This window comes from Pithys albifrons, chromosome 29 (genome assembly GCF_047495875.1).
Source record: "Pithys albifrons albifrons isolate INPA30051 chromosome 29, PitAlb_v1, whole genome shotgun sequence".
NCBI classification, from domain to species: Eukaryota; Metazoa; Chordata; class Aves; order Passeriformes; family Thamnophilidae; genus Pithys; species Pithys albifrons.
The window spans coordinates 3,328,803-3,355,193 of NC_092486.1; the positions used below are offsets into that span (position 1 = coordinate 3,328,803).

Here is a 26,391-nt window from a genome sequence, read left to right on the forward strand (position 1 = left end):
ATGGGATGGGTAGGAAAGCTCATCCCTGCATCCCATGTATGGGATGGGTAGGGAAACTCATCCCTGCATCCCAGGTATGGGATGGAGTAGGAAACTCAACCCTGCATCCCAGGTATGGGATGGGTAGGAAAGCTCATCCCTGCAAACACGGGTATGGGATGGGTAGGAAAGCTCATCCCTGCATCCCATGTATGGGAGGGAGTAGGAAACTCAACCCTGCATCCCATATATGGGATGGGTAGGGAAACTCATCCCTGCATCCTGAGTATGGAGTGGGTAGGAAAACTCATCCCTGCATCCCATGTATGGGAGGGAGTAGGAAACTCACCCCTGCATCCCGAGTATTGGTAGGAAAACTTGTTCCATGCATCCTGTGTATGGAATGGGTAATAAAGCCCATTCCTGCATCCCATGTATGGGAGGGAGTAGGAAACTCAACCCTGCATCCTGGGTATGGGATGGGTAGGAAAACTCATCCCTGCATCCCATGTATGGGATGAGTAGGAAAACTCATCCCTGCATCCCATGTATGGGAGGGAGTAGGAAAACTCATTCCTGCATCCCGAGTATTGGTAGGAAAACTCTTTCCTGCATTCTGTGTATGGAAGGAGGTAGGAAAGTTCATCCCTCTGTCCTGAGATTGGGGGAAGGGTGAGGAATCTCACCCCTGCATCCCATGTATGAAAGGAGTAGGGAAGCTCAGCATGGCAAGGAGCATCCCACAGGATCCAGACGAGGCTTTTCCTCTCTGGTTACTTCTGGAACTGTCTCAGATGCATCAGGAAAGTCACTGGTGGCCCTGGGGTGGGAAGTCTGTCCCAGGGGTGGGAAGTCTGTCCCTGGGGTGGAAGGGCTTGTCCCCAAGGCAGCCCCCGTGTCTGGGTCAACTCACCCAGAGGCTGCAGGGCTGGAGTTTGACCAAACGATTCATTTTCCTGCCTGAAATTTCCAGTGAGGATTTCAAGCCGTTTAAAACCAGTTTCCCCTCTCTGTGTGGTCAAGAATCACAGTCTGGTTTGATCAGCCAGTGGGACGGTGCAGCACTGGGACCCCCTGAGAAAAGGGTGCCTGTGCCCCCCACCTCATGGCACCCCATCATCTTCACCTTCATCACCCTCTGAAAGATATTTGGGCTCAACTTTCAAGTGGTTTCTTTTTCAAATGCAGTGAGTGGGTCCCAGGACCTGAGTCTCTGACACTGCCCATCACCTGGGGGAGCCTGAGGTTTGCCTTCCCTCAGGAGAGGGAAATTACGGCTCCATTCCCGTCAGGAACAACTTCTCTTCCCCAAAACAGAGGAGGAAAACAGGATAACATTTGTGGTTTCATGAAAAAGTCATCTTTTTTTTTTATTCTCACCACTTCAGGTTCTATTTAAAATTTGGATATTCTGAGATGGAAAGTTATTTTGAAAGGGCAAAAACACGTCAAGCTCCAGAAAATGGTGAAATCAGCTCAATGGTGGCGCTTTTATTTTTTTTTGAAGCAAAATTCTCCCCCAGATTCCCTCAGTGCAAGATCCAGCTCCATCCTGTTCCATCCTGCCCTTGCCTCGGTGCTGCTCAAGGAGCTTTCTGGTACCAAATTGTCATTTTTCACCCCAATCTCTCCCCCATCTGATAGTCTGGGTGTAATCCCGGGGGGTTTGTAACCCCCCCAGCATTGGGACCTCTCCGTAGCTTCGAACCCGACCCCAAATCCTCAGGGGTGGGAAGGGACATTGGTTGCAGCCCCATCGATCCCATTTGCTGCTGCCCCGACTAAAGGTCCCCTCATCGATAGAGCATCGACTCTCTCAGGGCATTATCACCTTAAAAAGATCATCTGGAAGCGAGAACTTTCAGTACCTGATGATTAATTAGTGTGTTGTAAATGACTCGGGGAAAGAAGTGGCCGGTAAATGCGACAGCAATTAAATCCGCGCCCCTCCGACCCCTCGCCCGACTCATCGATCTCCATCTGCAGCCTCTGGGGTGGGATGAGCCAGGATTGTATCCCCCTGGCATTGGGAAAAATTAACTTTTCCCAGGCTGGGATCTGCTCCTGCCTCTCTGCCGCCTCGCTGCTCCCCTGCCAAATGCAATGGGTTTATTCCCTGCTGCTTCTGAGCGAGGGATGGAACAAGGTAGGAGAGCGAGGAAAACCCTCCGCTGGCTTCCCTTGATGAACTGAGCTAATTTCTCTCTTAATGGTTCGCTCCGGAGCTGAATGTGAGGCTTTCCTCCTGCACAGCAAACCCTCTCCCACACACAGACAAATAGGCTGAATATTTAATTGGAATTCCTCACACCTACAGGGTAAAGCCTTGTCAGTAGAAATAGAGCCCATCGCCAGCTGGCATCCCCGCACGCCACCCACCTTCGCTCTTAAAAAGAAATCCCTCCCCGTCCTCCCCCCTTTTCCGCACACCCACGGGCCCCCCTGACCGCAGGAGGAGCTGCCCCTCACTCCTGGGGTGCCCTGGCAGGGATGGGGATGCTGTGGGAGGGTGCCCTGGGCAGTACCTGCCCCAACAGGTCGTGCCAGAGGAAGTTCCCGTTGCCCGTCACCTCCTGAGCTCAGCCCTCGATGGAGCAGCTCCATGTGAGGCTGAGTGAGCCCCCCCTGGGGACAGTGGGGGCCCCAGGGTGGTGCCAGGCTGGTGGCAGGGGACCAGGAGCAGCAGAGGGCACTGCTGGTCTGTCCACCTGCACCCTTCCCATCATCACGAAACTTCAGGAAAAGTATAAACCAACTCTCCCAAAGCATGTCTGGGATGGGGGTTGGCAAAGGGTGTGCAATTCCCTCTGTTTGCCAGTCCTGGAGCCTCCCAGGTGGTCAAACCACAGTGCCCACTCCCCAAAGTGACTCTCCCTGCCACTTCCACACTGTCCTGGCTGGTGTGGGGTGTGACCCCTTGGCATCCAGTGCTGCCACGGAGCTGGTGGGATGCAGGAGAGGAAGCTCTGCCCACAGGGTGTCCCCAGCCTGGTGGGTGGGCTGGGGGGAGTCCTCCTGGAGGATCCAGCCCAGAGGAATCCAGGAATCCCCTAGTTTGGGTTTTCCAGGAATGGATGAAGCTGGTGGCTGGCATGGGATGAGCAGAGGCACCCCATGGACACCAGGGGACCAACCAGTGCCAAGGCAGAGCATGGCACTGGTCTCGTGGCAAAATGGCATGGCCAGACCATCCTCTGGTTTGCTGTGAAGATAAGGGATAGGGATGTGCATTCCCAGCTGGATTCATGCACCAGATCTACAAGGATTTGGGGAGCAGTGATAGCAGGGAAGAGGGAAGCACAGGGATGCTTGGGAGGGGGATGCTCCATCCTGATTCTGTCTGACCTCCCTGACTCAGGATCACCAGGCTGGTGCCAAGGATGAGAGAACCTGCTGGGAACGGTTCTGCCTGCCCTGCCCCTGCCCCTCCCCACCTCCCTGCAGGGGCTGCAGGAGCTCTTCGTGCCATGGTGTAGATGCAACTCCAGAGCAGCCCTGGGCAGGGAGCTGGGAAGGGCTCAGACAGGCTCAGCTCCCAGGAAAAGGGCTATTCCCAGGGAATCCTGTTCTCAGGGATGCAGATCCCCCAGTGCCCATGGACTGGGAGGAGGAGGGCAGTGGGTCATGACCCCTGGGAGACCCTGCAGCACTTGCAGTGCCTTTTATGCTGCTGGACCTGTAGGGAAGGGCAGTGTTTGCAACCCACTCATCCCCTCAATAGCTCCTTTTCTTTCCAATAGAATTGCTCTTTTCTCATCCCTCCTCTTTCATTTTTCTGCTCTTTCTCCCTCTCTCCTTCTCCTTGTACCTCTCTCATCCCAGGTTTCAAAGACACCCCCCCTCCATCCCCTGCAGGGACCTGCCACCATCTGCAGTTTTCTTTTTCTTTTCTTTTTTTTTTTTTTCCTTCTCTTTTAAAGTTTCCCCATGTCTTTGTCTTAACGAGCCAGGTTAAATATTCTGTAATCAGTGTAATAATACACCTGGACTCGTTCTGGAGATATCTGCCTTTTGTACTGCGACAGGACATTAATAGTAATTATTCTGCTTTGTAATTGGAGCTTTAAATACTAATTCAAACAGCCAGAGGAAAACCAATTAGTGCTAATTTATCTCTATGTGTTTTGGAGAGCCTGTGTCTGTCATACTGTGAAGAAATAGGTTGGTAATTAGTACAGTTGGGTGGTAGATAGAAGTAATTATCAGATTCTTTCATGTTCTTTAAAGGGAAAAAAAAAATCTAAAGGCTGCATGACTCTTCCTTTCCAAGGAAGTTTGCACCTCGAAGGAAGGGCCCAGCCAGCTCTGGCTCCACAGGAGGCTCCTGCCCAGGTCTGTGGGCACCTGGTGCCCTGTGGAGTGATGGCTGATCCATGTTTGGGGCATGGACTGAGCACCCATGGCCTCATGTGCTGGTTTTAGCTCAGTGGAGTGTCCTTGGAGTGACAGTGACTGGTGACAGGAGGGGCTGCACTGCTGGGATGGCCAAAGGATCAACCCCAGAGGAATCCAGGAATCCCCCAATTTGGGTTTCCCAGGAATGGATGAAGCTGGTGGCTGGCATGGGATGAGCAGAGGCAAGGCAGAGCATGGCACTGCCAAGGCAGAGCATGGCACTGGTCTCATGGCAGAATGGCATGGCCAGACCATCCTCTGGTTTGCTGGGAAGATGAAGGGATGGGGATGGTGGGCTGAGCTGTGCCATGTGTGTGAGCCAGACCTCATGCCTTGGAGCCAAAAGCTGCACATCCAAATCCTGCCCTGTGAGCCCTTTGAGCCTCAACCTGTGTGCAAATCCTGCTTGGTGTGTTTGAACCACAACCTGCATGTTTGAACCATAATCTGCATGTCCCAATCCCACTCCACGTGCTTTTGAGCCATAACCTGTGTATTCCAATCCTGCTCCACGTGGTTTTGAGCCAATCTGTGTATTCCAATCCTACTCTATCTGTTTTTAAGCCATAATCTGTATTCCAACCGTACTCCACATGTTTTTGAGCCAATCTGTGTATTCCAATCCAACTCCACATGTTTTTGAGCCATAACCTGTGTGTTCCAACCCTACTCCAGGTGGTTTTGAGCCATGATCTCTGTGTACAGATCCTACTCCATGTGTTGTTGAGCCAATCTGTGTATTCCAATCCAACTCCACGTGGGTTTGAGCCATAACCTGTGCATTTGAGCCATAACCCTTGTCTGTGAATCCTTCTCTGTGCATTTAAACCACAGCCCATGTTTAGAGAACCAATCTGTGCCTTTACAACCACAGAATCCCAGAATGGTTTGGGTTGGAAGGGAACTTAAAGCTCATCCCATTCCAGCCTTCTGCCCTGGGCAGGGACACCTCCCACTGTCCCAGGGACACCTCCCACTATCCCAGGTTGCTCCAACCTGGCCTTGGACACTCTCAGGGATGGAGCAGCCACAGCTGCTCTGCCCAACCTGTGCCAGGGAAGGATTTCTTCCCTATATTTCACCTAAAATTCCCTTTTTTTCAGTTTGAACTCATTGATCCTTCTCCTGTCACTACAATTCCTGATGAAATGTCCCTCTCCAGCTCTCCTGGAGCCCCTTCACACACTGGAAGGTGCTTGGAGGCAGGAAAGCTGCTCTTTGAGGCAGATCCTCCATGTTTGAGCCATTCCTTATGGATTTCAGCCATTCCTTATGGATTTCAGCCATTCCTTATGGATTTCAGCCACACTTTATACATTTAAGCCAGACCTTGAGCATTTAAGCCAGACCTTGAGTATCTGAGCCAGACCTTGAGTATCTGAGCCAGACCTTGAGCATTTAAGCCAGACCTTGAGCATTTAAGCCAGACCTTGAGCATTTAAGCCAGACCTTGAATATTTGATCCAGACCTTGTGCATTTAAGCCAGACCTTGAGCATTTAAGCTAAACCTTGTGCATTTGAGCCAGACCTTGAGCCTTCGAGCCAGATCTTGAGCCTTCGAGCCAGATCTTGAGTATCTGAGCCAGACCTTGAGCATTTGAGCCAGACCTCGAGCATTTAAGCCAGACCTTGAGCATTTGAGCCAGACCTTAAGCATTTAAGCCAGACCTTGTGCATTTGAGCCAGACCTTGAGTCTCTGAGCCAGACCTTAAGCATTTAAGCCAGATCTTGAGCATTTAAGCCAGACCTTGAGCATTTGAGCCAGACCTTGAGCATTTAAGCCAGACCTTGAGCATTTAAGCCAGACCTTGAGCATTTGAGCCAGACCTTGAGCATTTAAGCCAGACCTCGAGTATCTGAGCCAGACCTTGAGCATTTGAGCCGTACCTTGTGCACTCAGGTGGCCAAACAGCCACTGTCCCCCTCATCCCTGTCCCCACCATCACTTCCCAGAGTTCTCTTTGCTTCCCAGGAAGAACCAGCAGGTTCCTCGAGGATTCTGGGCCCTTCCACACGGTGCTGTTTAATTTTTCTACTTCTTGGATAAGAGGATCTGGAGGTTTTCTGTGCTGGGAGGATTTGGGTTGTGGTTACTTCAGTCTTCCCCCAACAAGTTGTGCTATTAAAAAATAAATAATTCATGGAGTAGTTGTTCACCCCATCAGGAATTGAGGAGCCAGACCAGGAGTGCAGGAGGATCTGCAGGAATTCATTAATGGCCCATTCTGTGTTTCCTTTCCCCTTTAAAACCCCAGTGGAGTTACCTTGGTAATAATAAAGTGCACGATTCCAGGAGGGAGGGAACAAGTTCTTATTTTGATTAGATGGATTTCTCCTCCTCCCCTACTTACCCGCTTTTATTCCTGCCAATTTAAAAATTTTTGTTTAGGGGGAAGGAAAAAAAAAAATTACAAGCAAATGCTAATGCTGGGAAGGAAAAAAAAAAAAAAAAAGCACATTTTTTTCCAGGGAGGGGAGAAAATGCCTTTGGAAAGTGTTCTGTGCAAAGAGATGCCGGGGGGCACGATATATCAAAGAAAATATAATACACCCAGGTTAAAACTAATGATTGCCATATAATTAGATGTGAACCATTGTGCTATAAATGTGTATTCTTCAGCGTGCTGTGATTTTACTGTAAAAGAGAGAGAGGGAAAGAAAGACAGAAAAACACAGAACCCAGCAACATACTATAAAAAGCACTCTGTTGACTTTTCGGCTGTTTAGTATTCCTTGCCCGTACTCCCCCGGGAGTATGTAATTAGTGCTTTATGAAGAGTGCATTTAAAGCAGTTTAATATTCACCTCATTCAGTCTGAAACAATGTGATCACTGCTTAGACAAATCACTGCTCCTCACTGACATCCTCTGTCAGTACATTACCTCTGAAAAGACCTTTCAAGAGGCTCCGATGTTAATTAGTTGTCTGTCATGGATAAACAGAGCCGTGAGCAGAAGGGCTGCACCAGGCCAAAGACAAGTAGGGAAATACTGGGAAGGCTTCTGGATTTTTTTTGATTTTTTTTTAATCCTCTCCCCTCCCCTCTTTAATGAAAATTCCTGGCTTTCTCCTCCGCTTTGCTGGCGCTTTGTGGAGTTTTGCGTGGCCTGGAGTGGAGCCTGGGTTTTCCTGGTGCATTCCCAGGGATGCCAAGCCAGGCTGGCACTGCCACTCTCTGGGATCCTGGGAGGTGCAGGGGAGGTGCTGCCAAATCCCATCCGGCTCTGGGAGCATCCTGTGCTCCGGATGGGCACCCTGGTGTGTCCCAAAGTGTGAATATCCCAGGCCTGAATCCCAGCCCACATTCCAGTGTTCTGTCCCAGCCCTGCATCCCAGTCCTGAATCCCAGCCCTACATCTCAATGTTGAATCCCAGGCCTATATTTCAGTCCTGAATCCCAGCCCTGCATCCCAGTCCTGAATCCCAGCCCTACATCCCAGTCCTGAATCCCAGCCCTGTATCCCTGTGCTACATCCCAGCCCTTCATCCCAGTCCTGAATCCCAGCCCTGTATCCCTGTGCTACATCCCAGCCCTGCATCCCAGTCCTGAATCCCAGCCCTGTATCCCTGTGCTACATCCCAGCCCTGCATCCCAGTCCTGAATCCCAGCCCTGTATCCCTGTGCTACATCCCAGCCCTGCATCCCAGTCCTGAATCCCAGCCCTGTATCCCTGTGCTACATCCCAGCCCTGCATCCCAGTCCTGAATCCCAGCCCTGTATCCCTGTGCTACATCCCAGCCCTGAATCCCAGCCCTGCATCCTTGTGCTACATCCCAGCCCTACATCCCCATCCTGAATCCCAGCCCTGCATCCCTGTGCTACATCCCAGCCCTGCAACCCAATCCTGAATCCCAGCCCTACATCCCATCCCTGCAACCCAACCCAGCAACCCAGCCCTACATCCCAGAGCTAAATCCTGGCCCTGCATCCCACACCTACATCCCAACCCTCTATCCCAACCCTGCGTTCTGGAACTACATTCCAACCTCATATCCCAACCCTCCATCCCTGTGTTACATCCCAGCTTTGCATCCCAACCCCACATCCCAAAGCTGCATCCTGGCCCTGTATCCTGCTCCTCTACCCCATCCCACATCCCACAGGTGCTTTCCCAGGCAGCTGAATTCCCCTCAGCTGCTGATCCCGTGCCTCTCCCTTTGGAAGCATGAAGCTTCCAAACCTGGTTGAACATGGAAGTTCCCAACCTGGCAAGGTGGCCAAGCCATTCCATGGGAGGTGACACGTCTCTCATGGCAGCACCTTTCCATGGTTAGGGATATTCCCACAGGGACATGAGCACAGTGATGCCCCAGGACTGGGAATGGGACATGGGAAGTGTTTGATCCCAACACTGCCACCAGTTCAGGGATGAACACACTGAACTGGCACTTCTGCACCCATAAATGTGGTCACTGACACACACCCCCTGCCCCAACACGCCAGGGAGTCAATGGATGGAAAATACTATAGGAAAACAGAGTTTTGTTCCTTAAAATGGAGTTTAGCCCAGCAGGGGCTTTACCTGGTGTAGAGTCCTGTGTGTTCCTTGATTTATCCATGCAGCTCCTGCTGGGAGGGATTTGCTGGGGGTGAGGGATGGGGAAGCAGAGGAAAAACCATCTTTGACACCCTTATTGCACTCCAAAGAGGCTCTTTAGCCATTCCAAAACCCTCCTGCCATTTTCCATAGTGGCAGATCATGGGATTGCCTCATTCCTCCTGCCCCCAGCTTTGTCTTCTCCAGGAAATCCAGCAGTGCCAGCCCCTCTGTGCATCACTTGTCCCCATCCAGCTGCATTCCTGCAGGATGCTCCCTCTGCCACCCCTGGGCTTCCAGCCCTGATCCCTCCTTCCCTGAAGCATCTTGTTCCCTGAATCCTTCCCTCTGTGTGTCCCTGAGGTCCCCTGGTGTCCCTTGGTGGCCCTGGCAAGGTGGGTGCAAGACACCACCCCGGGAGCTGGTCCCAGCTCTGCTCGTGGCTCCTCAAGCCTCCATGGCAGGGATGGAGCACTGGGAGCCAGAGAAATCCTATCTCAGCTCCCACTTGGCAGCCCCCAGATGCTTGGGAGCCAAATCCAGCAAAACCAACACTTCCCAGAGCTAAGGAAGACACTCAGTCCCTGCTGAGCTGTTTAAGGAGCAGACAAGGTCTGAAGCTGCCCTTTCCCTTTGGGAAGCAGCAGACAGGGAATGTTGCTCATCTGGGAGCTGGGAGTGATAGCTTGAAACCATGGGTGGGTTTGGGTGGAAGCCCCCACATCCACGGCCAGGCTCCCCACACTTGTATCCACAAGCCCATCCCATGCCATGGAGGGAAACACACGCAGCATTCCCATGGAACACCCTCCTGAGCAGCAGCTCCGCGCCCTCCAACTCGGGGTTTTTCCCCTTTTCTCTCCCTTTTCCACCAGTTTGTTTCCCTGGCTCTCTTAGTCATGAAGGTGAGGCACTGACAGAGACACAGACATCAAAAACAAGAGGTGATGAAACTCCAGGAATAATTAAGTTGCACTAAATCACCGGCCCTGGTGGAACACTGCCAAGGCACTGGGGAAAACTGGAGCACCACAGAGCTGAGTTATTATTAATAATCACCAGCGCCCTCGTGAACAACAACCTATTTTGCACCTCTCTGTGCCACAGGAGTGGGAAGAGACCCACAGCAGCGTGGGGGGCAGGAGGCTGGGATTTCCTTCCTGCTGGCTCTCTGGTGCAGGGCGGAGGGTGGATGGATCCCATCCTGGTGGGTGTGAGTCTGTCCGGGATGGGATCCATCCCGGGGCCATCGGCACGGGCCGGGCTGTGCTGCAGCAGCCCCAGAGCAAGTCTGTTCCCGCCACGGATCCTCCTCACAACCCCCAGGCCTTACGTAAGGGCAGCCTTATCCTCCTGCCATCGGGGCCCGTCCTCGAGCTGCTGTTCCCAGTGTGTGGGTGAGCCTGCTCGCCCCGGGCTGGGAATTGCACAGCTCCTGCACCTCTGCCTTGCACCACGCCTGCCACTGCTCTGCAGCTCCCAATTGGCAGCTGGTGGCAGGCCAGAGTGCAGCCCTGGCTTTGTGAGGTGTTTGGGGCATGTTTTCCTTGTGTCGTGTCTGGATTTAGCCCTTGGAACACTCCTGGGGCATGTTCCTTTGTGTTGTGTCAGGATTCATCCCACAGAACTCTTGGGAAGGTGCTGCTGGGTATGCAGGACTCGCTGCCCCGCAGCCCCCTCCAAGTCTCACCTTGATTATGTGTTTTGATCACAGAATCATAGAATGGATTGGGTTGGAAAAGCCCTCCGAGATCACCAAGTCCAACCCTTGATCCAACTCCACTGGGATCACTCTGGCACTCTGTGCCCTGGGCTGGTGATCCCAGTGGGGTTGGATCAAGACCTTTTGGATTCTCCCTCAGTGCCACATCCACAGAATCACAGAATGATAGAATGGATTGGGTTGGAAAAGCCCTCCCAGATCATCAAGTCCAACCCTTGGTCCAACTCCAGTCCCTTTACCAGATCATGGCACTCAGTGCCACGGCCAAGCTCAGGTTCAAACCCTCCAGGGATGGGGAATCCACCCCCTCTCTGGGCAGTCCATTCCAATCCCTGAGCACTCTCTCTGCAAAGAATTTCTTTCTGCTCTCCAACTTCAATTTCCCCTGGCAGAGCTTGAGCCCATCGTGCCCCCTTGTCCTATTGCTGAGTGCCTGGGAGAAGAGACCAACCCCCACCTGGCCAGAACTTTCCTTCAGGGAGTTCCAGACAGTGCTGAGGTCAAGTGATTAAGGACCACCCATTGCTGGTGGAAGGGATGCTCCAGCTCCCACAAGCCCTCCAGGGTGCCACTGGGTTTTTTAGGGAGAAAAAACAGACCTCAGTGCAAAGATTCCTTCTCCAATGAACACTGAACCAATGGCTTTGCATTGCATGGCAGGACAAGGCTCGTTTTAGGGTCAAATTCCACTTGGCCCCATTTCCATGAGATCCCAGACAGGTTTTTTGGAGGGTTTTGGGCTGATTTCAGATGCCACGTGGCCGTGGGTAAAGCCTGAGCCCCAGTTCCCACCACCCTTCCCACTGGCACACCTTTCATCAGGAGAACAGTCCAGACCTGGTCAAAATCCTCCCTGGCAGGGTAAACCCAAGGGTGTCGAAATTTGGGAGAGCAGTAAATCTAATGTGTTTGTAAAATCTTTAAGCCTCTGTCTGCAACTCGCAGGTAAACCTTTAATTCCCTGACAATACAGAGCTAACTCCCAGCTAAACCCTTAATTCCCCTGCACCTCAGCCCCGTGGATTTGCCTGTCTGCAGCCCAGGTCTGCAGCAGCCACACTTTTTGGATGTGGCCTGTGTGCTCCTGGTGGGAAAATTCCCCAAAATATCCACGCAGCACGTTGGACAAAATGCTTTTGCATCTCTTAAAAATAGCAATAATGTTGGATTTTTCATCCCTGAAGTGCCCGGTACAGGGAGAGTGCTCAGGAATTGGAATGGGCTGCCCAGAGAGGGGGTGGATTCCCCATCCCTGGAGGGTTTGAACCTGAGCTTGGCCGTGGCACTGAGTGCCATGATCTGGTAAAGGGACTGGAGTTGGACCAAGGGTTGGACTTGATGATCTCAGAGGGCTTTTCCAACCCAATCCATTCTAGGATTCTGTGATTCTGTGGATGTGGCACTGAGGGAGAATCCACAAGGTCTTGATCCAACCCTACTGGGATCACCAGCCCAGGGCACAGAGTGATCCCAGTGGGGCTGGATCAAGGGTTGGACTTGATGATCTCGGGGGTCTTTTCCAACCCAACCCATTCTATGATTCCCTGAATCCAGGCTCCCAGCTCTCCCTTCCCCTAAAACCTTTTGGATGTGACTTGGAATGATCCCATTGCCTCATCAGCACGCGCTGAAAGACTTTCCCCCCTGATCCAACTGGATTTGATCCCTGTGTGACAAGGAGAGGGAGCAGCTGCAGAGCCTCATCCTGCACGGAGCAGGCAGAGGGGACGTCGGGGGAGCCCGACAGGTTTGGGAGCTCATCAGCTGCACACTGATGACAGCTCTGGGAATTGGGATTGCTCCATGTGGGTCCCATTCACTGGAAGAACGTTTCCCAACCTGGTGAAACCTGTATGGACGACCACCCTTTCTTAAGCAATTTTCCTGACTCAAGATCCCACCCCAAGCCAGAGGGAGAAGGATCTTTGCTGTGTCTTACAACACAACTCCATCCAAACTGGTTTCCCTATTAATCCTTCTTCCAGAGGGACTTTTTCCCTCTTTTTTTGGGTGATCCAGGGGTGCTGTTGACTCTCATGTTTGGGGCTGCATTGGCATGACTTGGCTTTGCTGAGGGGGGCTGAGCCCACCCACAACATCCAGCATGAATTAACCAAAATTGTGTCTTTTATTGGAAAGTCTTCCCTGAGGTAGGAGGGAAAAGAATGACTGCTCTGGGAACTGGATTGGTGAGACACAGGGAGGGATTATCCAGTAACACCAAGGGGTTCTCAGCCCTTTTATTTTTTGTATTAATGGCCCAAATATTGAACTGGAGCAAATTGAACTGGCATTGAACTGATGGCACCATGTTTATCCCCCTTGGATTTACAGCCAATATCCAAGGGGTGAGAAGATGATAATAATTTATTCCAGTCCATAGAATCATGGAATATCCTGAGTTGGAAGGAACCCACAAGGATCAACTCCCGAGTGATGACCCTGGTGGGCTAAAACCCCTCCAACAACATCCCAAACACTTCTGGAAGCATCTACAGTGATTTCCACCCTGCTTAATACAATTTAAATTCATTTTTGACTCCTGGGGACTGCCCAGCGCCACCCCCTGCATGTCCTGTGGCAGGTCCTGGCAGATGAAGGGTTACTCAGCCCCATCTGCTCAGCTCCCCATTTCACAAGGGCGGGTTTGGAGTTTTACTACAGGTTTCAGACAATGAAGGTGTGTCTGCGCTCCGAGCCTGGTTTGCCCGTTGTGTGGGCGTCGGGTTCAGCGCCGTCTTGTCAACACTTGAATATGTTGAGCATCACTCACGGGGCATTCTGTAAGAAACCTATTAAGTTAATTACCCAGGCTGTGTGTGTGTGTGTGAGAGAGAGAGAGAGCGTGTGTGCTTCTCCTGTAAAAATTTGGCTTTCTTCGTTGCAAGACACTTGTGATGCAAGCCCCGGCCTCTCGGTGTGATGACATCTCGTCTGCTGCTGTAACTGATACGGGGCTGGAGCTGCCTGTGAGCTGAACTGAGCTGAGGGGGCTGAGGGTGGGACCCCCACTCAGCCTGCCTGGGGATCACCCACCCAAATGCAGGAACCTGCTGCAGTGAGCCTGGTTAAAGCTGGGGAGGAGTGAGGATGCAGATCCTAAATTGGTGGGGTTTGAACTCAAAGAATTGCAGGAGCATCCCCACAGGTAACAGCAGCTTTTGTTGTTATGTTACATCATTTCTGCCCCAGCCAAACCCCTGGGAAAATGCAGGTTCATAAATTCATGGAATGGTTCAGGTTGGAAAGGACCTTAAACCTCATCTTTATAGGGACACCTTCCACTAGACCACGTTGCCTCAATCACTTCCAACATTTCCAAGGACGGGGCAGCCACAGCTTCTCTGGGAGACCTCTTGATGTGGGAAAAGAGCTGGGAGGAGACCTTTTGGTCTTTATATTTGCACCACCACCCAGAAGTGGCCCAGAATGGTCAGGTCTGGAGGCAGGGAGTTATTCTGGGGGGGCTGAGGGTGCAAGTGTGGTTTGTGCAAGGAGATGGCACAGAAATAGGCTCTGGCAGCACCGATGGGCATTCCTGAGGGGACACCCACTTTGCTTCTCCTCTGCCCCTTTCCTGCAAGTCTTTGCAACACCTTTCCATCCCTGTGGAGAAGGAGCTGCGGGTCTGAGCCCCATCCTGGAGGAGAGCAGTGCTGTTGGAGCGATGATGGAGCACCGTGAGCAGCAGCACGTCCTGTGCTGCCCCAGCCCTGCCATCTCCTCCCAGCTTCTCTCCCCATGTCCTCACTCAACCAGGCTGGAACGGGGCCACCCCACACCTCACCCCAACCCCCAAAACATGTAAAAAATGAGTTTTCCCTCTGTGGAGCATGAGCCAGGGCAGGGAAGCAGGGCGAGTGTTGGCTCCTGGCTCCCAAGGTGGTTTTTTTGGGAGGCTCACGGGGCATTGCACAAACAGCCCCCGGCGCTTGCACGAGCCCCAGGTGGGGCGGCTCAGCCCCCTCCTTCCCAGAGCATCCCACGGGAGCCCAGATCCGGTGGACTTTTATGGAAGAAAGGGAAGTCCGTGGCACCGAAGGAGCAGCTTTGGCAGATGTGCAGCAGCAGCAGCACCACTGCTGTTAACCCCTTATCCTCGGGGTGGGAGTTCTGCCTGCACTTCTTTTGCCTGCACTTCTGCCTGCACCTCTCCTGCTCCTCTCTGCCTGCTCCTCTCTGCCTGCACCTCTCTGCCTGCACCTCTCTGCCTGCACTTCTCCTGCTGCACTTCTCTGCCAGCACCTCTCCTGCTCCTCTCTGCCTGCTCCTCTCTGCCTGCACCTCTGCCTGCTCCTCTCTGCCTGCACCACTCCTGGCTGCACCTCTCCTGCACTTCTCTGCCAGCACCTCTCCTTGCACTTCTCTGCCTGCACTTCTCTGCCTGCACTTCTTCTGCCTGCACTTCTGCCTGCACCTCTCTGCCTGCACCTCTCCTTGCACCTCTCCTGCCCCTCTCTGCCTGCACCTCTGCCTGTTCTTCTGCCTGCACCTCTGCCTGCATCTCTCTGCCTGCACCTCTCTGTCTGCACCTCTGCCTGCTCTTCTGCCTGCACCTCTCCTGCCTGTACCTCTGCCTGCTCCTCTCTGCCTGCACTTCTGCCTGCACCTCTCTGCCTGCACTTCTGCCTGCACCTCTCCTGCCTGCACCTCTCCTGCACCTCTCTGCCTGCACCTCTCCTGCCTGCTCCTCTCTGCCTGCACCTCTCCTGCCTGCTCCTCTCTGCCTGCACCTCTCCTGCACCTCTCTGCCTGCACCTCTCTGCCTGCTCTTCTGCCTGCACCTCTCCTGCCTGCTCCTCTCTGCCTGCACCTCTCCTTGCACCTCTGCTGCCTGCTGGGGTGCAGGTTTAGGGGGACTCAGCAACCCCACTGCAGCTCTCTCTGGATCCTGGGGGGCCCACAGGATGCTCAGCACCAAAAAACTCCCTAAAGAAGATGCATTTAGCTCTTTCTCATCACCCGAATCAATGCAAAAGAACTCCCGAGCATCCCAAAGCTCCCATCCTTCCAGAACATCCTTCCGAAAAAAAAACCATCAAAAAAACACAAGGAGGAGGCAAGTGTGAGGAAATCTAGTGGTGCTCCAGAGAAGGATGTTTCCGGCTGGAGTTTCTCCCGTCCCAAGGGCAGCTCTGGACTCTCCCTGCGAGCGCTGCCAATTCCTGCCGTCAGGAAGCGGCGTGGGGCGGGGGCAGGACGGTGGGGCCGCCCGGATGCGCTGGCGGAGCCCAAAGACATCACGTTCTCCTCTCGGCCAGGTCCGGAGAGAGGGGTGTCATTATCAGGAGGAGGTGGGGAGACTTTTTGGCCAAAGGAACGAATGGAAAAAAAAACACAAAAAACCCACAAAACCAAATCAAACCAACAGAATAATAATAATAATAAAAAAAGAAATAAAAAGGAGGAATAAATGGGCTCACCCCCACCCCACGCTCCCGCCCCAGCGCTCCCATCAGATTAGAGAAGCCGAAATAGCCAAGTTGGCCCAGAGCGGGAGCAGGGCTGGCACGCGCGGGCTTTGATCCGCCCCCGCGCCCGGGAAGGTGCCCGGGACCGGGATCAGACACCCCAGGGAGGAGGAATTTGCTAGGGAAGGGTTTGCGGCGTGTGCGCAACCCACGGACACCCGGAGGCCCCGGGGTGCCCCCCCAGCTGCGCTGCCAGGGTGGGGTTTGGCACCTCCGTGGCAGCTGAGGGGGGTGGTGGGCACAGCATCCCACCCCACATCCCACTGGGAGCTGTTGAGAGTCATCGCTGGGTGTCAGCCCCCAAAATCCCCTGCAGTGTGGCCAGAAGGGGCAGGGAGGGGGTACCTTCACTCTGGTGAGACCCCACCTGCAGCTCCAGAGTCCCCAAGAGCAGGAGGAACTGCTGGAGAGTCCAGAGGTGGCCACGGAGATGCTCCAAGGCTGGAGCCCCTCTGGTCTGGAGACAGACTGGGAGAGCTGGGGGTGTTCATCTGGAGAAAAAAAGCTCCAAGGAGACCTCAGAGCTCCTTTCAGTGCCTAAAGGGGCTCTAAGAGAGCTGGAGATAGACCTGGGACAAGGGATGGAGTGACAGGACAAGGGGAAATGGCTTCACATTAACAAATTAAAACTTGGCTGTGATAATGCCAAGGTCATGAGTTCAATTCCCTCTGTGGGTCATTGACTTAAGAGTTGGACTCGATGATCCTGGTGGATCCCTTCCAACTCAGAATAGTCTGGGATTCTGTGAAAGGGCAGGGATAGGTGGGATATTGGGAAGGAGTGGGATAGGTGGGATATTGGGATGGCTGTGAGAGTGGGCAGGCCCTGGCACAAGCTGGGCAGAGAAGCTGTGGCTGCCCCATCCCTGGAAGTGTCCAAGGCCAGGTTGGAGCAACCTGGGATAGTGGAAGGTGTCCAAGGCCAGGTTGGAGTAGCCTGGGATGATGGGAGGTGTCCAAGGCCAGGTTGGAGTACCCTGAGATGGTGGGAGGTGTCCAAGGCCAGGTTGGACAGGTCTTGGAGCACCCTGGGATGGTGGAAGGTGTCCAAGGCCAGGTTGGACAGGGCTTGGAGCACCCTGGGATGGTGGGAGGTGTCCCAGGCCAGGTTGGAGCACCCTGGGATGGTGGGAGGTGTCCCAGGCCAGGTTGGACAGGGCTTGGAGCACCCTGGGATGGTGGGAGGTGTCCAAGGCCAGGTTGGAGCACCCTGGGATGGTGGGAGGTGTCCAAGGCCAGGTTGGACTGGGCTTGGAACACCCTGGGATAGTGGAAGGTGTCCCTGCCCATGGCAGGGGGTTGGAGCTGCGTGAGCTTTAAGGTCTCTTTCCACAGAGAACATTCCATGATTCCAGCCTGGTTATGCCTCGTGGAGAGTGTGGGGGTCACATGTGAGAGGTTCAGTCCCACGTGCCCCATGGATGTGGTTATTCCTGGTTACCACAGCCTGGATGGTGGCAGCACCAGGAATGTGCCAGCCCTTTCCAACCACCAAAGGAAATTTATTCCCATTCCCGAAGGCGACTCAGCCAGCAGAGTCTCCCCATGGACACATCCCAGGGGAGTGTTCAGTGCAAGCTCCACTCTCATCTGCACAAAATCAGACTACAGGCCTTTAAATGACTGAATTAGGCAAAATTTGGTGTTTCTCCAAGAATCCTCCGGAAATCTGCTGCTGGAAAAGCAAGCTCATCTTAAAGCTACACAAATGCAGAGCAAACAACTTTTCCACTCTCAAGAAATTGGGATGGAAAAGGCCTTTCCAGTCATACCCAGCCCTTTTTTCTGGCCAGTTCAAGCTTGTTCCTTGTGGTGGAATCTCAGGGGCTTTGTGGAAACCTCTCATAGTCTGCACCTTTCTCAGGAGGTTTTGTGGTATTTTCTGGATGCCTCATAGAACTGGAGATGGTGGGAGCATCAAGGGAGCCCAGATCCATGGGGGGAATGCTGAGAGATGGAGCTCCTGGGAAGGACCAGGCTGGTGGCAAAGCCCAGGGCAGCAAACACAGGTGTGGTCCAGCAGCTGCTGGGAAAATGGGTGTTGCAAGTGATGTTTGAGCAGTGCCACCCTGTCACAGAGGGAGAAATTTGGCAAAAAGTGCCTTTCTCTTTCTGCTCCTTGAGCCTGAGCCATCCTCAGGCCTTCCACCTCCTCCTCCTCCTCCTCCTCATCCAGACCCAGCGCCGCTTCCCACCCCAGCAATGCAGCATCCAGTGTTATCCCACAAGCACCAAAGAGGCAGAGGATGCTCCTGGGGGGTCCTGGCTGGATCCTGAGCAGGACAAAGCCCACCCCAGCCCTTCCCTGGCCGGGCCAACACGGGGCCAGTGGGTCAGGATGACTCATCTGGCAGCAGCTCCGCCGTGAGCTCGCCCGCAATTGCAACACCGTGGGGATGTCAAGCCGAGCCAGAGCCGAGCTCGGCATCCACGCGGCTTCCTAACACGCCCCTGGGGTTGCTATCAACATCCCTGTTGTTCTTAGCAATCACATCCATCATTTATCATCCCGGTTTACAACAGAGGCCCAGGGGCTGAGAGACGGGGCGTGACCGCCCGGGACGCGATTGCAGCGCTCCCAGAGAGGGTCTGTGGGGGGCAGCCACCCCACCAGTGCTGCTGCTGGTGCTGCTCCAGCTTCCAGGAGAACAACCAGAGCAGGAACAGCCCTATCCATAACCTGGTTCAACCATCATTGTGTTCAACCAGTGCAACTTTCTCGCTTAAACAAACCCCTGGTGCTCCCCTGCCACTCTTAGTAATTAATGGCAGGAGTGTCTTAAGGCAACCAGGAAAGTTGGTTAATATTTCAGTAATAAAAATAGTTTTGCTTTCAACAGCAGTAAAATGGGATGAAAATGCAGCAGGTTTGAAGGTGGAGAGGCTAAAAATTCAAAGGCATGTTTGGCTGATCTGAGTTTCTTCCTGTAACTCACAAAGACACAGTGGAGACAATAATGATGAGAATGACAACAAGAGCTATCAATTATTGCCCAGTTGTTCGTTTTCAGAGAGAGGAGTAGCAGGAAAACTCCTCCATGAAGTTTTTTGGCAAAACAACCAACCTCAACTCCCAAATCAATCCCTTAAACTCCCTCCTTGAGTGTCCTGGTGAAGCCACATCTCTCGTGCCCTCTGCACATCTGGGGATGGAGCCCCAAATCCTCCATCCCATTCCCTCCATCTGCTTCTAGAACCCCACAGGTGGTTTAAAAATACCCCCAAAAAAACCCCAACACCCCCCCCCCCTTCCCTTTTTCAACACCAAGTGTTTTGTCTGAGGTTTCAAAACCATCCAAGTGTCATCACAGCCTCCACCCCTCTGGCTTGGACCCCTCACCTACATCCTGAAGGAAAGGTGCAGAGAGGCACCGAGTCCGTGCCAGCAACGCCTATGCCAGGCAGGTATCTGTGTCTCACTGGAGAAATCCACCCAGCAGAGCCTCCCTCTTTTGGAAGGGGATATTCTGGCACTGGGAATGCCATCCTGGGCTGCCAGGAGGGAGGCAGGAGCCCAGGGAAGGTCCCAGCAGTGCACAGATCCAGGACAGTTGGGGTTATGAAGGGCAGCATTTTGTGTGTAGATTAAAAAAAAAATCTTGCAAAGAGCCAAAGGCTGAGGTGATTTATGTTTATTTGGCTCAGTTAATAACCCGTGGCATGTCCTTCCCTGAGGCATTAGGGTGGATCAGACAGGCAGCATTTAAATTGCAACCATGCCCAATATTTATTTTTTAATATATTTTTATGGTCACCCTTCCCCAGTTAGAGTGAGGTAGAAAAAAAGCCAGGCTGTGCCAGGAGGCTGCAAGAGCTGCCTAAAAATCCAAAAATCCAGAGTTAATTGTTGGAGTTCAGACCCTGTAAATCTGGGAGAGGATCTTCAGAGTTGTGTTGGAGCCTTGACATCCCAACGTGTCCACTTTGTCCTGCTCCAGCCTGAGCTTTCAGTGAGGACTTGAGGGACAATGGGATGGATCCCTCATGCTCCTTAGGGACCCTCAGGGACTCACAGTGAGTTTTCCCGGGAATTCTGATAAGCCTCAGGCAGTTTTTTGGGATGGGGATGTGTGTTGCCTCATCTCCTGTCAGTGCCTGCTGAGACTGAGTGTCCTGCCATGATTCTGGTGTTAAAATCACCCCTCAAACATCCACTGGATGAGAGATCCCAATCCCCCCAAGTTTAGCTGAGCTTCTGAATCAGCCTAAAGAGAAATTCCCTGCAGAAGGAAAAGCACCTTTTCCACTCTTTCTCTGCCTGGATGTGGCTTTCCAAACTTTCAGGTGCAGACTGAGAGCAAACAAGTCAACTATGGTGAAATGCCATTAAAATAAATGTTAATAAATTAAAATATTAGGTCTGGGCTATGGGTAGGGGGGACTGGCAGGCAGGGATGGGGTCATTCCATGTATCCCTTTCTTGAGGACCACCATTGCTGGAGCCTGGAGTCTCTGGAGAGTGGATTAATCTCCTATCATTGACATCCATGGAAAGCAAAGTGTCTGGACTATGGGGATCCAGGTGGGAAGTTTGGCTGGATCTGTGGGGTACCAATGTTTTGGAGCAGGGAAATGCTGGGAATCATTTCTGCCTGGTCTGGGATGGTCTGGGCTGCATCTCCAGCTGTTCCTGGGGAATCAAATTGGCCCCAGCACAAACCCAGGGCCCTGAGTCATCCCAGGATCCAGGAACTGGGGCTGTGGGGAAGCACCAGAGCAGGAGGCTGAGGGTAAAGTTTGGAGTTGGGAGTGCCAGTCTGGTTCCAGCAGGAAGAGGAGGTTTCTCAGGATTTGGGATCCAACCTCTGCTGGGGTCTTGTCTCACCATCACCTGTGTGAAAACATTCCCTGCTCTGGGAATTTGCTGTCAAAACAATTTTTGGAGTAATGCAGCACCCAGGAGAGACCCTTCCCCACCATGCCCTTCCTCTCCCAGTCAGAGGTGACATTCCCACCCACCTTGGTGGGTTTTTCTTCCATGAACTCCCTGTGTGTTTCTCTGTATTTTTCTCTTTTCTCCTAAATCCTTTCCTGATGGAGACAACACGATCCAGTGGCATAACAAGTTGGCGTAACGGGATGTGATATTTGTCAGAAAGGAAGGATTTGCAGGGTGGGGGCTTGACAGGCTCCTTGGGGCACGAAACCCTGGCTCGATGGGGATGGGAAAGGCACGAGTGGGCTGGGGCTGTGCCAGCAGGGAGAGGGTCAGCGTGGCGTGGGCGAACCGGAGCGGTTTGGGAGCATCCCGTGCCCCAGATCCAGCACCAGGATCGGTGTGGAACCACATTGATATGCAAACAGGCGGCTGAGCTGGGAAATGCCAGAGTTTGGGAGTGCTGGGAGCTGCCCCGGCCCTGCCCTGCTCTCTCATGGCCTCCCTGCACGCAGGATAATTGGAGGGAGAGTTTCTCTTGGACTGGGTGTTTTCTCACATGCTTTTTGTTGGAAAGCAGGAAGAGCCTGAATGATTCTGGGAGCTGGGGTAGGAACGGTGCTCACCACCAGTGCTGGCTTTGGTGGCGAGGAGGAAACCCCAAAATGTTCACCTTCCTCTGCAAGGACACGGTGGAACAGATCCATATCCACCTGCAATTAGCATCCTGTTCCTTTATTCCGTGTTCCAGCCTCCGCTCCGCTCACGGGAGGCTGGATTGCCATCCCGGCAGTTCTGTCCTTCCCGGGATGCTCCCCTGTGCTCCCGAGAGCCAATTCCTACATCCTGACCTCATTATAAAGATCACAGAGAGAGAGAAGAACAAATGTGGGCTCCCGGCTGTGCCGGCTTTGAAGCCGCTTGTCCCCGTCGAGCCGCGAGAGCAGCGCAGGAGGAGCCCTGCTTGGTTGGGGATTAACTTCCCCCACTTGGATAACTGTTGGTTAATCGTTTCAGCGCGATGCCAGGCTGGCACCTCGGCTGCTTCCCTGCGGCTGTGTCCCCCCTCCCCGCTGTCCCCGCTGTCCCCGCTGTCCCCGCTGTCGCCGGGGCCGGGCTGGGACGCGCTCGTGGGGAGGCGGCAGCAGCCCAGCCCCTCCGCACTGCACTTCCCTGGGTCCCATCCGTCATCTGTTTGTCCTGGTCCCCTGCCAGCGATTGTGCCGATTCCCACACCCACTTTCCATAACCCTCCGTCCTCGCCCGGGCGAATCGCTGGCGAGTTCGCCACCCATCCCTTTCTCCTTCTCTCCGATGGGATCTGACACGTTCAGGAGAGGGGGAAGAAAGGCAAGGGGGGAGGAAAAACCCCAAAAGATCAAGAGGAAAACAAAATGTGACTCACTGCCTTTAATTTATTTGTATTTATTTATTTATTCCCCCCACCCTGAACTGCGACGTGCAGGAGGCAACACCGAGGGCTGGCCGTGATCTGAGAGGGTACCTTGGTCGTTGTCTGAGGCATCGTGGATGGGGGGAATAATTTTCTCCAGTCTTTTGGCTCAGGAAAAGATCACAGAGAGGAGATCCTGGCACAGAAAATGTGTGGCACAGATTTTTAGGGCTGCCCAGGTCTCTGTATGAGCATCCCCTGCCCCGACGGCAAAGACCGGAGGGTGGAAATATCTAATTCCACCTCCTCCACTGTGTCCTCGGCAGGGGAAAGAGAGAAAGAGGAGATAAAAGGCTGGGAAGCTCAAATGGTGTCGTTAGGAACTATTAATGCTCTCATTAAAGGGCATTAATAAACACGGCAGCTCATCAGTGTCCATTAGCTCCGCTCGTGGCAGGGATCTTTGGGACCTGCCGGAGTGTGACGCTCCCCTCGACCTCACGGGCGGGTCAGCAAAGGGGAAACGGGCTAGAGGAGGGTTATTCCTCCTAAAGCCATTCCCTCCGTGGAAAACAGGGAGGAAAAAACTCGCAGGAGCAAGCAGGGCATTACACCTTCGATCCCTCCTTGCTCCCAGGGTAGCTGTTTACTATTAAAAAAAAAAAAAGACAAGGTTTGGAGTGCTCATCCCTACTTTCTCTCTCCCGCCCTCTTCCTGTTCTCGCCTCTTAAAAGGAGCTTTATCCTTTGACTCTCCCATCCCCGGGGCAAGGCAGAACCCACAACACCTCGGGATGAGCAGGCAACCCACATCAGCAGGCAGGAAAACAGGGAGGAGGCCCCGGCCTCTCCCGATAAGCCCATGGCAAAGCCAGGAATAGCAGCGAGGTCCCCGCACGGGAGAATTCCAGCCAGGAACAGAAAACCCCTCAGTCCCTGCCTTTGAAGAGCGGGGCTGGCAGCTGGCCCGGCCCCGTGGAAAGCTTGGGATGTGCTGGGAGCTTCCTCTGCCAGGCCGGGCTCGGCACATCTGGGGAGAGCAGCCACAGCTGGAGGGGTTGGGGAGAGCAGATGTGCACATCTGGATGGGGGAGGCACCGAGCATGGTCCGGGCAGAATAGATGTGCCTGTGTGGGTGGGCTGGTAATGCACAGCTGGCTGGGGGAGTGCTGTGCACATCTGGATGGGGGTGAGCCCGCACATCTGGGCGGAGTGGGATGTTCTCACATCTGGGCAGAGAGAGAGAGCAGCTGGCACAGCCCCACGGCCTCGTGTGCCCCCTCCAGCACCCCTGCGTGCTTCTCCCCTCTCAGCCAGCCCTCTGCTTTCCCCCTCCCCCTGTGATCCAAGGCATCCAAAACCTGCCCAAAATCTTAGTCATCACCTCTCTGTCATCGGGATATTTTCAACTCCAGCTGCCAAGGTGGCACGCCAGGGCTGGGGAGCCGATCCCCAAGGATCTGAGCGGGCCCTTGGCTTCCCTGTGACCTTGGGGCAGCTGGCAGGAGGTTGTCCCCAGCCGTGACTCAGTGCAGGGCAGGTTTCTTTGCAGGGAAAGGGGAAGCTTTGATCCCGAGGAGCCAAGGAACCGACCATGTTCCCCGCGTGCACTTTTGCTTGCAGTTATCTGAGGCATCGTATTTTTCGGGGTAATAACTGCCAGGGCAGGTTAGGACAGAGGAGCCCTGGCAGCAGAGCGTGTGTGGGCAGGACTGGAATAGCGGGTGCCGTAGGAAAGGGTTTATGAGCGCTGGGGAGGTTGGGACTGGCTGGGAATAGCACAGCAGGTCAGGGGTGAGGTGGTGGGGGGGGGGGGGGAACCGGCTCTGGGGGGCTCGGGGTGGCTGGAACAGACCCCGACACCCCTCCCGGGGTGGTACCAGGATGCTCTTCCAACCGCTGGAGAGGGATGTGGATGCTGCAAATCCCGTGGATGCTGCAGGGCCAGGATGTGGCCGGAGCTGCCGTTATTGCCTGTTTGCCACTAATCCAATCCCAGCAGGATGCTGAGTGTCCCAGCAAAGCCTCGCTCCTCCAGGGAAGCATCCCAGGGGTGGGGATGGAGAGCTGAGCCTGCAGGGCTGTGGGACTTGCTCTCTGAGCAGGAGTTTCGGTCGAGAGCAAAACCACCAGGATGGAGCAAAGCTTTACCACGGGAATGCTGGTGCAAATCACCACAATAACCAGTCCCTTCCCACCGGGAATGGGTCATCCCTCCTGAATACAGGTGTGCTGAGCAGCACTAAGGCTTTTCATGGGGATATTGTGGCTTTCCTGGTGTTGGATCACTGCTCTGGGTCGCTGGCTGTCACCGTGTGTGGGTGACAGCACCACCTGAGTGCCAGGGCATTGTGCATTGAGTCCCTAAATCCCAAACAGCCAAAGAAAACCCCCAGTGTGCCCCTTCCCATCCACCCAGGCCCAGCATCCCCCTGGAGAAGTTACTCCCTAATGATCTTTACAAGAAAATCCCACAAAATGTTGGAAAATGAATCCGTGGGGAGACGTGGGGGCAGCAGGGGGGGACGAAGGGGTCGATCCCCCCGTGTGTTTGCCCTGAGGGTCCCAATAACACCTCACCTCCCTCTCCTTGTCCTTTCAGGGTGCAGATCTGAGGGCTGGGAAGGTCAAAGGGCATGTGCTGTCAGGTGAGTGGAGACCCCAAAGGAGGGGACAGGGATGAGGAGGTGGCAGTGCTGGCTGGGATGGGCACACCAGGACACGAGGGAGGGACACAAGGGGATCCTCAGGGCACAGCTGGGCTCTGTCTGAAATAGCAGCCACTTTTTCTCTTCTTTCTTTCTAGAGGCAAAAGTGGTTAAAAAACTCCCCAGTGGTTGGAATCGCTCCAAACCAGTGCAGAAAAGAGGGGGGAGGGAGTCAATCCTAAATTAAAACATGAGATAAAAGCGGGTGAATCCCAACAACTCCTGTGATGTTGCACGAACAAAGACTTTCAGTTCAAAACGAGCCAGACAGACGTGGCTCAAGGGAGTTCACACCCTGGGGGAGCAGCAAGAGAGGCTGGGGGCTCACTGGCTGCAGGTGACAGAGCCCTGGAGGAGCTTCAGCCTCTTGTCCCCTGCTGGCACATCCTCCTGTTGGAGAGCAAGGGGTGGCTGTGCTGTGCATCAAGAGCCTCTTCCCACGGATGTCCCTCTTCCAGGGACAACCAGCCCTCCCCAGCTGGAAATGATGCCCTGAGCCAGCTGCAGGCCTCACATCTGGCCAGCTGTGCACTGCTCTCTTCCTCTCAGGCTTTGTTGACACATCTGTGGAGCACAGTGTGGAGGCCAGACCCTCACAGGGCAGCTGGGAGGGTGAGGAGTTCTGACCATGTGCTAGAAGGGTGCTGGGGGACCCAGCAGGTCCCCTTACCCTGGGCAGGTTCCCCCCAGCATGGGGAGGGGGCTCAGTTGGGTGGGACAGGGGTAGGAAGGCGGATGGAGGAGAAGTTGAGGTGCTTGGCATGAAGTGAGGAGCACCCCAGGGCTCAGAGGTGGAAAGAGGAGGAGGAAGAGGAGAGGGAGGTGGTGAAGCAGAAGGTTTGGGACAGTTTATTTCAGGAGAGGGAAAACAGGATCTGGTCCCTGGGCACGTGATGAGGGTGATGAGGGGGCAGGTTTGGTTGGGCACAGTGGCTGCTCTTGCCCGTGGAACACCAGAGCTGTTACTGACACGTGACAAGGGAACAGGGTGCAGAGCACAGGGTGGTGGGAGAGCAATCCCAGCCTGGAGGGGGGTGGTGGGTGCCTGGCTGGGGTGGGAAGCAGGTCCTGCTCAGCTCAGCTGGTACCTTTTGCATCCCCAGATTACGTCCGGCCCTCGCCCCCTCCCCACAGTGGGTACCATCGCTACCAGTTCCGCCTGTACCAGCAGCCAGAACACAAGGACATCTCCCTGAGCCCCAAGGAGAAGCCCTCTCTGGGTAAGGATCCCCTGGTGCCCTTGATCCCAGTCCTGAGGGGCTTTCCTGGGGGTATGGATAGTGCCATGTGTTCAGCCACGTCAGA

At 54.0% G+C, this 26,391-nt stretch overlaps 1 protein-coding gene across 4 annotated transcripts in view; it reads left to right on the forward strand.

Moving 5' to 3' along the window:
* The window catches only part of PEBP4 (phosphatidylethanolamine binding protein 4), a 99,293-nt gene that overhangs the window by 66,189 nt on the left and 6,713 nt on the right, over nucleotides 1–26,391 (forward strand). For all 4 annotated transcript variants that reach the window (XM_071579286.1, XM_071579287.1, XM_071579288.1 and 1 more), the window contains 2 exons: nucleotides 24,981–25,026; nucleotides 26,190–26,306. In XM_071579286.1, the coding sequence (XP_071435387.1) occupies nucleotides 24,981–25,026; nucleotides 26,190–26,306 (163 nt within the window). The remainder of the gene's footprint in view (nucleotides 1–24,980; nucleotides 25,027–26,189; nucleotides 26,307–26,391) is intronic.